General features: G+C 37.6%; 1 protein-coding gene across 11 annotated transcripts in view; it reads left to right on the top strand.

Annotated features, from left to right (window-relative positions):
• Positions 1–12,761, top strand: part of LOC5573464 (vacuolar protein sorting-associated protein 13C) — a 71,547-nt gene that overhangs the window by 46,298 nt on the left and 12,488 nt on the right. For all 11 annotated transcript variants that reach the window (XM_021841513.1, XM_021841514.1, XM_021841517.1 and 8 more), the window contains 2 exons: positions 9,995–10,198; positions 10,268–11,605. In XM_021841513.1, coding sequence (XP_021697205.1) covers positions 9,995–10,198; positions 10,268–11,605 — 1,542 coding nt within the window. The remainder of the gene's footprint in view (positions 1–9,994; positions 10,199–10,267; positions 11,606–12,761) is intronic.

Here is a 12,761-nt window from a genome sequence, read left to right on the forward strand (position 1 = left end):
TTATGAAATTTTCAAGATCTCGTTACGGCTAGAGTGGTACTTAAAATATAAAAGCTCATTGCTCAAAAACAGTTACACCGATTTGTTTAATTTCTTCACAATAGACTTTCATCAAAGTTCAGTTTTGAAAAGCGAATAACCGAATATGAGAAAAAATCTGTAGCCAAAGATAATTACGAGAGTTATGGCTATGCGTCGGTCCCCCAAGGAATATCTCCGACTATAGATGACCAATGCTCAAAACCGATACAGATTCTGAAAATAAGAGAGTTTTTTGAGAAGTTGTGGAAATTTTTTTCAAAAATATTGAGAAACAAAAAAGTTATCGCGATTTGAATATTTTGAAAATATTAAGCTGCCGGTAGATGGGTTAATATGGGGTTATAGTACTGCAAACAAGTACAAAAATCTTAAAACCATTTTATCCTCATAATCTTTTTTTCTGATCTTTTCATAAGCACTGTGCCATTAAGAAAATAACATAAAAAATATAAGAAACATCTCAAATACCATCCAAATTAGCGTATTTTTCAGCACCATGGGGCAAGTATATTACATGCCTAATAAAAAGGTTTATCACATGCGAAGCCCTCTACTAGTTAATTCGAATAACTGAAATTGTATTGTTTGAAAGGCGGATAAGTCACTTTTGTATCTCGCTCCAAGGGGGGGAGTGGTTAAGCCATGCGTGACAAGCCTTACAAAATTATCGGAGGACTCGAGAAGCAGACAACCGGTAACTCACTGGTCACTCGCTGGTGGCGACTAATCAATAAAATGTTCAACGCAAAAGGTTGTCAGGTTCTCAAGATACAAATCTACAAACAAGCTCTTGAAAGTTCGAGGTTTGATATCGATGCATCTTCACCTATTAAAAATTTTTCCTAATAACTTCTTACATCATTATGACCAATTTAAGTACGATTTTCAAGGTTTTTCGTGGACAATAACTAAAATGACGTTTGAGACAATTTTGCAATTATGCGTATATCATATGTCATATATGCTTATTACAGCTCTTTTGAGCAAGAACAACTTTACCTTCCAAGCCAAGGTGTTCAAATTGTTTGATCTTGCAGTTTGTCCCGTATCTATGTTCAACGCAATGTGTATCGGTACAAAAACACATATCCATGAATACTTCACACAAAATAAAAAAAAAATGTTCTGGACCCCCCGACCGATTATTTTGATTTTGGTCGCAAATGAAAGAGCAAAGTCTAATTGTTTTTAGTTCGAAATTTCAGACTTACCTATTTTTTTGTAATAAAGTTCATCCACTAAGACACCGTGTGCATTGTACTCTGTAACCAGAGTAAGGTGTAATCACTTGGCGAAAGTGGCTAGGAGGCCATCTTCAACTTGCTGGCCGTTTTTTTTTTACAAACATTACTGCCTGGCTCGGATGATGCTGAAACTGAATCTAACTGTGCTGCCATCAGTGTGGATAAAATTGTCGAAAAAGAAAGGAAGGAGTAGAGCACACAAGGAGCAGGGGCGACCAGATTAGAATAATTCTCGACAACACTCTCGACAATCTCTCACCTACCTGTCGAAGATGTTTGTAAACAAAACTTCCAGCCCTTCCTCACCTACCCTGTCTGGTTTTCTCTCACACGATAGTTTTCACACTCCAGTTTGTCGCCCTTTTTGTAGATGGGCAGATAACGCCTTGCTTCCACTCCTCCGGTAGCTGTAGACGGTACCGTACATCGTTGATGACGAATTTTTGTAATTATTGCGACATACAAAAACATCTACCGCGTAGAGCTATGGAAAATCATGGAAGAGAACAGCTTTCTCAAGACTCCAACAAGACTGATACGAGCGAATATTCTTGCTCGTTTGCATCCCGCCGCAGACTCCGACAAGGTGATGAATTTGAGCTTGTTGGTCAATATTGCGCACGACATAGGCGTTATATGCGGAGAGCCGGGTTTAAACGCCCGAGGAACGATTTTCAACTGATCCAGTCAACTTGTTTGCTTCGCGGATGATTGTCGGTCGAACTTTTGAAAAGGTGACAGACTTGTACATCTGTCTGAAAAGTGAAACGCAGCAAATGTCGAACTGGTGGTGAATGCGTCAAAGATAAAGAACATGCTAGTAAGCGGAGCCTCCATGGTTGATTCCAGACAAAATCCATAGGGAGATCTTTTCCATTGAATTCTTCTCATCCAGAAGCTCTTTACAGCTATCTCCCGATCTACGACGTGAGGTGTAGAGCTACTTGGGCACTTCCATGATTCTCTTCGGCATGGGAGGTTTTTCTCGGGCATATTGTCTGAAAATTTGCAATAAGAAGCGCTTTAGTACGACGCATATGGCTAAATAGAAAGTCTGTAGCATTCAAAAAAACCCACTGCCGAAGTGAATCAAAAGTACAAAGAATAGGATCCGGCTCCTACTTCGCCTACGCTGTGCCCCTGCAGGACGGTCTTGATGGATTCCATGTAGGGAAACATAGAATAGAATGGCTCATTGGATTGTTCCTAGAATGTTTCAATTTGTATTCTTTTTCAAACGATTTTGAAATATGTTTACTCTGTTGCCTTAATCCAGCGGTTTTCACATCGTGCTCCGCGGAGCACTTGGTGCTCTGTGAAGCTTTGGCAGGTGCTTCGCGACAGTTTTGAAAAGTATTACCAATACCTTGAAATATCTCAAATGTTTGCTATAAAATACGGTTTTAATTATACCGAACCAAGTCATATCTAGAACTATAGAGAGTACAAACTTAGAGAATAAAGCAAACGACCACGCTGAAAATTTGATCGATTAGTAACTCGTTGGTTGTGACCAACCGATAGATTTTTTTTAAACCGCTGTTTTGTTCTCTAGATTTGTGCTCTTGAAAATTTAAAGGTTTTGATTCATCTTCACCATATGTTGTTTTCGACGTTATGGTGGTCAAAATCTCGAACATTATTGAATTTTTGTGTATCTCGGATATTTTAACGAAAAGTTCAACATATGGGCTAATTGGTTGGTTAAAAATATTCTGTCTAGGAAAATTCATTCCCATTTATTTTGTATAGGAAAGCTTTAGCTTTAGCAACATTGGGTTTTCTTGAATTTAGTATAGAATACAACTTTTAAAATTGTGAAAGTATCTAAAGAGCATGCAACTGAATAATGCGATAATAATCGGAATTTTGAAACCGTGATACTGTGATACACAATTACAAATATTTAACGTAGGGTCAGGCGGGGCAAGATGAGCACCCTAAGGATAAGCGCGATTTAAGCCTACTTAAACGTTATTATTTTGGTAAAATTGGTGACCATCCTTATCTTTTACATTATTACTTTGACCTCCAACCATTAAAAGTTTTAAAAAGTGATAAATAGTTTTCCAAATAACACGTTAAAAAATAGCTTTTTTATCATCGGTCAAAAAAACTGCGGGGCAAGATGGGCACCCCCATAAAAAGATGCAATTTACTAAAGGAAACTGTTATTTTTCAATGTTTGCAATATCCCAAGATATTATCTTTAATATCTGATAATATTTATCTTCAACTAGCTTAGTTTTTAAAACTTTTATCAGAAAATAAATAACTTTTCATAAATTGCTAAGATTTTACTTAAAAAACGATTAAATTTATTGTTTGTTTGTATATTTTTTAGAAAAATTGTTTTGTGCAAAGAAGATACCGTAAGTCAAGCCCACAGCTAAATGTGGTTCTATAATTTCACAGTTTTACTTAGTTTTGAGCATGGTGCTCATCTTGCCCCAAGGGTGTAAATTTATTAATATAATCAAAACAATTGAAATATTTTTTTTTAATTTGATAAAAAGTTTTGCTCCTGATTATCTACAGAAGATTATTCTATAACTATACGGTTAAAAACGAATGAATTAATTTGTTTACGCAACAAAAATATCACTTTTAAATTAACAAATCTTATATGAAAAGGTACGTTTTTGGACTTCTATGTATTTTGGACAATATTTACGTTGTGCTGTTGATTTTTTAGCTGAAATTTATGGCCATCATATCAATTTAATGATATTCATCAGAACCCCAAATAATGTATTGAAAAAAATCGGTAGGAACGACACAAACTAGGGGTGCCCATCTTGCCCCACATTCCCCTACATATTTTATCAAAGTTATGAATATATTTTTGAGTGCTAAACTTGTTGTTAATCCATCCAAACACATTAATATAGGCTTAAAAAAGAAATATTTCGCACAAGAAACTCATTCAGTTGTTCGAACAAAACGCGAAAAACCCTAAATTTCTTAACGAGTGCAATTTAAACCAAGAATTTTGGAATATTTGACGAAAAACTCTGTTTCACAGTGCCTGAAAAACTTTCTCAACCAAATAAAACAAATCTTTCAAGATTAGAATTAATCGTTAAAAAATCAAAATCAAATTTCATCGAGCACAAATCCAGAGTACCCAACATCCGTTTGAGCTCAAAGCTTGATCGATTAGTAACAGCAAATGACCTTTCGATATATTTTTCAGACTAAAAGAAGTTCAAAGGAAGTTTGGCTTCAAATCAAATTCATCTTAAAGGTTGACTAAGAAAGATTAACCAATATAAATCTTAATTCACGATGTTCTTATAAATTACAGCGTCAATTTAAGCATGAAAAAAGATCAGATTTCCAACTGAGGAGTAATGAAGAGCAGGTGCTCCGCTAAACAATTTTATTTTAAAAAGTGCTCCGCGATCCAAAAAGGCTGAAAACCCCTGCTTAATCTTGGAACATAAACTCTTATACACTCAAAATAATCCACACGTCATTGCTACGTGAAAACATACGTGCTTTTTTCCATCGCACTTTTCTTATTATTTAGTTTCTTATTTATTGGATGACATCAACAGACAAAACAGGTCCCAATGATGTATATTAGACAGTTTCGCAAAAATCAAAATTTCTGGGATTCAACCAGTCACCCCCTTGTCCTAGTTGCAAAACTAAAACAAACTACCAGACAAATTTTCATCCAATTTGGAGAAGATTAGGAGGTGCCTCAAGTCGAATTTGTGTTTTTTGGCTATTTTTTACATTCCAAAAATTCGAACGAGAATTTGGAGAAAGGAAAATCATAATAAATACCACTAGTTGAACATATTATTAGTCCTTACAACTTTTGAGAACACTGTATGCCGATTAGAGATGGTTTTGACCTCATAAAATTGATTTCTGTTCATTAAAGTACCTGTAAAACATACATTTCTCTACAGTTTTTGTTCTACAAGATTCTTAACCGCATGCCTAATCAAAAAAGTTCAACTGTAGTATCATTCCTTTTTTATTTCTGAACATTATTGTAGTACATCATTTTTGTATCCAAATTACAGATAAATTGTAAAAAATCGTCGGAAATTCGACATTTAGAGCTGCTGCCAAATGGCGCAATTGCTGACATGTTACAAAATTGAACATAGTAGCTTTGCTTTTTCAATGATGGATGATGATTGAAGAAAACAGCTATCAAATGTCATCAACGCAGTCGTGTTTCAAACAACATTCGCATTTGATGCCAAGCAATTACATATGTGATATAGCTCCGAGGTCAAGCTTCTCGACTACTGATCTGAAATACAACAAAATAAAACAACATTATTCGTCAAGAAATGAAAGAAACATGGTTTTAAACTTTCTCCGGATCGTTTGTCGGGAAAGGTGAAAGTCGAAAACAGAGGCGACCCTGTTAAACACTCGTTTGATGCCACTTTTCACGTAGCACTTGCGTGAATCGTAGGTACCACTGAATGAACGCATGAACTATTAAACTTCGTCCGTTCAACCGGCGTTACACGTAAGAGCTACGTGAATTTACCCGTATTTTTTACAAAGCGGTTCAATAGATTCGAGATGAGTTTTCAATGGAAGTTATTAAAATGTTTTAATATAAACTACCCTGTTACTGTTTCTCATTATTCAATTTGAAAATAAGAAGATTAAATGAACGAGAAATTTAAATATTTATTCAATGTAATTACTGCTCAAGTAGCCTGCTCACGGGCACCAGTGCAATGACTGTGTATAGATCAAGCAATCCGTAGCTAAATCAAAACACTGCTTGGATTTGTTTGCTGTTTATTAATGCTTTCCATCTCAGGGGTTATGTATAATTCGCCTCCAAAAGTATCTGCGTTCCAGTTAACTTTGCTGCTGTGTGGATTAAAATCAGAAATAAAACAATAAATAATATGAAAACCTTGGAAATCGAAATTATTTTACCTTGAAATTGATATTAAAAATGTTGTGAAGTCTGGCAGCTCCTCAAGCTCTTAGAAAAAAAAACAGCAAACATGCTCTTCGCACTTGTACACAACACCGAATGAATGCGAAATGCGGTTGTCAAAATGAATTCAAGTGTCGATGTGAATTTCACGTAACACTGATAGGCTAACCACGGTAAATATTACCGGGTCACCACTTAGTGTTCAATAATGGTATGGTAAACATTACTTTAGTCAGGTGAAGTCGAGACAAAATGAATTTCAAATGATCTACGTGATTTTCCACGTAGCAATGACGTGTGGATTATTTTGAGTGTAGATGTTCCCTTAATTTCCCGATGAAATTCAATAATTTTTTACTTTTTATGCCAAAGCCGTAAGCTTTTCCGACGATTTTATTAACGAATAAGCGAATACCTCTGTGGCAAACTCATGGAGACGCTTGGTTGTTGACTGTTGACTCTTCGTTCTCCATACTAAATGACATTCTACCCCATCCATTCGATTATTTTGAACCACTCCCATTATTCAACCTACTTTTCGACACGATTTAAAATCTTAAACCTTAACAGCTCAAATATTGGAAATGTTTTCATGGTGGTAGCTAGCAAATATTGTGAAATTACTGTTAACACTTCAGTCGTCGCGCTGTTGTATTTTGTACAACACTGCTGAAAAAACCTCGCTTTTCATTCACAACAGCAGCGCGGTGGTTCTGACGGTGGCAAACCGCGCGACGACTGAAAGGTAAGGACTTCGAATGATCTAGATGGGGATCTTTTTACGACAAAACGACACAAATCCTAAAGTGTCATTTTGGACCACTTTACCCTACGACAATATCCGCGTGGATGAAGTATCCGTAGCTTATGAAGTTTTAGGTACAGTTAACTCTCCCTTACTCGATATTGAAGGGACCATCGAGTTAGGGAGGTATCGAGATGCAGAACACATATATTTCAAATTTTTAACTTTTTATTATTTTGACAAAGTACATTCAGAATAGTTATTTTAACGTGAAAAACAATACAATTTTAAGACATTTACCTATGTGACACTTTTTACCGATCTGCAAAAATTAAAAATTTTAGCACCCAGAAATTGGCAGTAAACCCTAATTTTACTATCAATTTAATCATAATAACCAAAATCACGAAATTTATTAACGTTTGGAGGACATTTGGAACTTTTCATGAAAATATCGAGTTAGAGAGGTAAACTTACTTGGGAACTTGAAACAGATAGCATCGAGTTAGGGAACATCGAGTTAGAGAGGTATCGACTTACAGAGGTATCAAAGCATGCTAGATTGAAGGGACCGCGCATTCCATCGAGTTAGGGGAAATATCGAGATACAGAATATCGAGTAAGGGAGAGATGACTGTAATTGGTTACTTTTGTTTAAATGTAAGCTTTAGCTTAGCTGAATCACCATAAGCTACGGCACACCATCTACGCGGCACCAATTAGCGTTTCATCGACCTTATTCAACTTTCCTAACAATGCTCTCGACTACGTAGTCCATGGTAGGTATTTATCAGCCTCCTGACACCGCCTATACAACCCCATTGAAAAATAACGAGCAAACATCTCTGGTTCCTACTGGGAAGTGGTTCCCACTGACAGCTCAATGTTTGTAAACAAATAAACGTTTGAGGAATAACAATCGATGATGGCGAAATCTTTTTCTCCGAAAAAATTCTTTTCCCGCATAACAACAGCTATTCGAACCAACAAACGGTTACAAGCTATTGGATTGCAGTACAGCAAGTCAATTTGGGTTGATGTGATTAGCTAGAAACACATTTTAGTATTGGAGGAAAAATTCCCTAATATGATTAGGCCAATGTACGTTGTTGCTCTTGAGTTCGATGCTGACTACGAAAACATGGCTGCCTAGCACCGGGTTGGTATTTATAGTCATCCAGAGAGACTCATGCTAGCGAATCGTTTTTCGGTTATATAGATGTTGTGCGTATGTAGTGGTGATATCCGGCATCTGCAGTCGCTCAGTGTCATAGTAAGGTAGACGCCGATACCATATACTGTTGGATTACATAATTAGACTCCAATTTGTTTGATCAACGTCAAAGGACGTAATCAAACCACCAATGTCAGGTCAATTCTTGCTCGGTCAAATCTAAATTGGGTTAGGGTTAGAACGGTGATTCAGGACGAGGTTTGTCAGTTCCGAACTAGGTTTAAAAAATAAATTCGCCATTTGATAAGTTTTTCTGCACGAAGTTTTTCTACGTTGTTCTACTGTTCTACGTTCTTTTTTTACTTAATCGTTTATTTCTCAGGCTCAAGTGCCATTAGGTATAACGGAGCCGAGTTCATTTGGTTTTCTTTTTAATTCACATTTGCTTCTTAAGGTTCAATTTAATTCAATGATGTACCAAAACTTTGAAGGCAGATATCAAACGAAAAAAGCATCATACTACAGTGCAATTTCTATATCAGCGTTTTAGCCCTAGCAAAAAGCTTTAAATAAGAAGATCGACTTAGTACATTCATTATTTCAGTAGATTAGTGTCTTTGATATTGTGAGTAGAAGCACAAGTCGGCCTTGTTTGGATATCGCCATGTGTCACCTTAACGTTCTATGTTAGTTTGTGGGAAACCGTAAAACTCGCGGTTTGGTCGAGGTTGGGGAGTACAATAATTTTCGGGGAAGGATAGGATTTAGGGGATGTTCGTTGACGTTCAGCAGCTTAGTGTAATGTTGCTACAGGTCAGCCGTAGAGTGAACGTGACAACCTGTAACGGCTGTAACGGTACAAACAAACGTATTCCGAGAAGACAAGTTTGACAGACGAAAACTAAAGGAAGGACGAGGTGGACTTACAGAACAACCAAAGTAGGATATCAAACAAGGACATCAGTTTGCTTTCAAATTTTGTAAATTAGTATAACGAATTCGAGGTCCTGCCTACCCAGAACATCTTCAATGTCTTACTTATCTGGTTTCCCTCGGGCCCTGAGGGATTCACATAAATCGAATCTGGCATTGTCGTATTCGGAAATAACATCGGGCTGCGCAAATTTAGCACTTTTTTGTAAGACTTCCGAAAGGTTATCAATTCTTGCTTATAATTCCGAGCAATAATTTTGAATTTGAATACCTTTAATAAATCTATTCTTTTGTTATTTGGTGTATTGTATGTATAACATCATTCATCTATAGAAAGGCATTGTGGAGAATGGTCTACATTAGGCGCCGTCCACAAATTACGTAACGCTCTAGGGGGAGGGGAGAGTAGGCTCAAGCGTTACGGCTCAAACAAAAATTTAAAATTTTCCATACAAAAAGCGTTACGGAGGAGGGGGTCAAAAAATTTTAGCGTTGCGTAATAAATCGATGCCGCCCTAAATCTTATCTGATTTCTGGAAAGACTTCTACGATCAAGCATCCCTGGGTATAAAGCGCGCAAAGTTCCTTATCGTTGTATGTTTCAGCATGGTTATTCTTTTTTGGAAGTTGAATAATTCACTCACCCACATCTACACATACTGGAACACATTCAATGTCATCACTTGTCGACACTGGTTCAAGGTATTCGTTCATTACACCGTCACAATGGTGAAAGATGTTTATGTACCTGTTTGTTCTTAGATGTTTCTGTTCTGCGTTACTAATTTCAATCGTTCACTATAATTATACTGTTACCTTCTGTTAATAGCACTTAATCTGCTTTTACGCAGCATTTTCTTCGTATGCAAGAATCCATTATCCTACTATGTTCTGACTCCACGTTTTGTTTCTGCCCATACATACAGCCCAACGATGAGAATACCAACATCCTCTACCACCCACCGGAGTACGAAGGACCGATTTTGTTCTCGTTCCGCGAGAAGGCATTCTTCGGCAAAAAGAAAGCCGCCATCCGGGTGGACACCGGCGAATGGAGCGAGAAATTTTCGCTGGATGTGGCGGGGTCTAGTGGGGTCATCGACTGCCACGCAAACCACATGACTTATCAGGTGAGAATCAATCATGGACAATGAAGTCGACATTCTGATAAATCGTCATGCTTGTTTCTACGCTTGTAGATTGGAGTCCACAATACCCTGACGCATAATTCGTTGACGAAGCAGATCGTGTTCATGCCGTACTTTGTTCTGATCAATCAGGCCGACTTCGACATAGAAGTGCAGGAACATTTGCGTCCGGGAGATCCTTGGACCCGAGTCAAAGTGAACGATTGTGTCCCGCTGTGGCCCAAAACGGAAGACAACCGAATGCTACGTGTAAAGGCAGCTGATCAGTCGCAAATTACGGCACCCTTCAAGTATACTGAAGTGCAATGTACTTTGCTACAGCTGAAGAATCGCTACGGAGGAATCAACGTGGACGTGCACGTAACGGAAGGGGCTATCTACATTACGTTTACTGGTTACCATCCGGGTGATGCTCCCGCAATGTTGATCAATCATACGGTTGAGGAATTTGCCTTCAAGGAGAAGGGTGACGTAAATGGAAAGATATTGATGCCAAACCAGATGGTGTTGCATACCTGGGTCAATCCTGCTGGTGAAAGGAAAATTGTTTGGGATAGCGGCTCCAAGTTGGTTTCAATTGATAACGATTTGCGACGTGATGACATTAGCGAGTTCAAATCTCCAACGGATAAAGATATCTATTGGGTGTCGTTCTTGAATGGTACACAGCGAGTGCTATTGATCACTGACAACGCAAATATCGCTTATGGAGTGCACAGTGCTAGTCGATTGGATCAGGTTACACAGGAAATAAAACTGGAAATACACGGCGTGGGTTTGTCCCTGGTGAATAACGTAATTCAAAGCGATTTGATGTATATTGGCATCGCAAGCTCTGGCGTGATTTGGGAGGAACGCAAACGTTCCGGTCGCTTCAAACAGATGAAAATCCAGGAAACATACAACGTCGAAAACCTTTATCAGCAATATCTTAGAGATGTGGAAGTTGGCGCTGCATCAAATAAGAAGTACTACCTCGAAGGTGAACGACGAGCGGAGATAGACTTTTTCAATCGCATCATCAAAAAGTCCACAGAGCGACCAATCAAGCGAACCTTCTATCCGGGTCTGTGGTTCGAAATTAAATCGTCGTCTCATCAGATGCAGTTCCACGCGAAGATAAACCGCATCCAGATCGATAATCAGCTGGCGGATTGCATTTTCCCTGTGGTGTTAGCTCCGATTCCGCCACCGAAAAGTGTAGCCGCCACAACCGAGTTCAAGCCGTTCATTGAGATGAGCATGGTGCAACGAATTATTCCGCACTCGAATGTCAAGCAGTTCAAGTACCTGCGCGTCTTGATGCAGGAATTCCACGTCAAGGTGGATTTGCTGTTTGTCAATGCTATCTTCGAGATGATCAGCACGGAGATCACGGAAGCTGAGGCGGTGAGTACAGAAAGCAACTTCATCTACGCAGTTTCCATGTAGGGCGGTCTCAACCCGTATCCGCCCAGAAAGTTGACAATTATTCAAAGTGCTGCCATTTTGGCAATGTTTGACGAATTGCTTTTGTTTCAGCTACAATGTAATCTTATAGATGTTTAGTTTTTAGAACAATTGAAATTTACGGAAATGTTTACAGGTCGGGAAATATTAGCTCTCCGGGTCAGATCAGGTAAAAATCATCCCAACTTAATGCTTGTAAACTTTTTTCAACACATCTTACATGGCTGGTAGCAAACCTCTTTTTAAAGACTTGACCACAATTTTACGATGCTCCCCAGACCATTATCATCATAAAACAAATCACCATCAAATCTATGCTCACCAGTTATTTTCAGTTATTTTCCATGACTATTGAAAAAAAACTTATGTTTTCAAAGTGATTTCGAAAAATTTACCGCACATGTAAAATTGCTTGTTGAATCACTTTTTATAAAAACATTTTTTTTTTTCGTAAAGAAAAAAAACATCAATACGCTAGAAACTTCAGAGAAAAACCTTAGGAGTCTATTTCGTGACGAAAGATATTTTTTACTCGAATTCTTTCTACAATTTCTCCAGTTTTTACTCCAGAAGATTTCCCAACGATTCCAACATGAGTTCTTTCAAGAAAATCGACAATGTAATAATTCGTTCAGGATTATTTTTTGTTTTTCAAGAAACCCCAAAAAAAGTCCTACGCCGATATTTCCAGTTATTCTTCCGAACGCTTTCATATGGATTCATGCGAGAATTGATTAACGATTACTCCTAGGTATTGCTAAAAAATCACACAGCATTTCATCCAATGAGTACTCTTGCAGTTCTTACAAATATTTTGGAATGATTTCTCAAACGTAGATTCTTCAAAAGTTGATTTTCGATTCGTCCGATGTTTTTCCAGGAATTTATTCCGAAAATCCTGCTGGATAATGAACAGAAATTCGATTGATTTTTTTTTCAATTATCCTAGCAATTTTTTTAGGAAATCTTTCAAGGTTTCCTCAAAAGTTCAGAAGATTCTTGTAGAAGTTCATCAGAGGTTTCTTTAAGATTTTCTTCAGAAATGTTTCCTCATGTTCTTGAAAATATTTTCAATAATAATTGTTCCGTCTCCCGA

Source organism: Aedes aegypti, chromosome 2 (assembly GCF_002204515.2).
Source record: "Aedes aegypti strain LVP_AGWG chromosome 2, AaegL5.0 Primary Assembly, whole genome shotgun sequence".
NCBI lineage: Eukaryota > Metazoa > Arthropoda > Insecta > Diptera > Culicidae > Aedes > Aedes aegypti.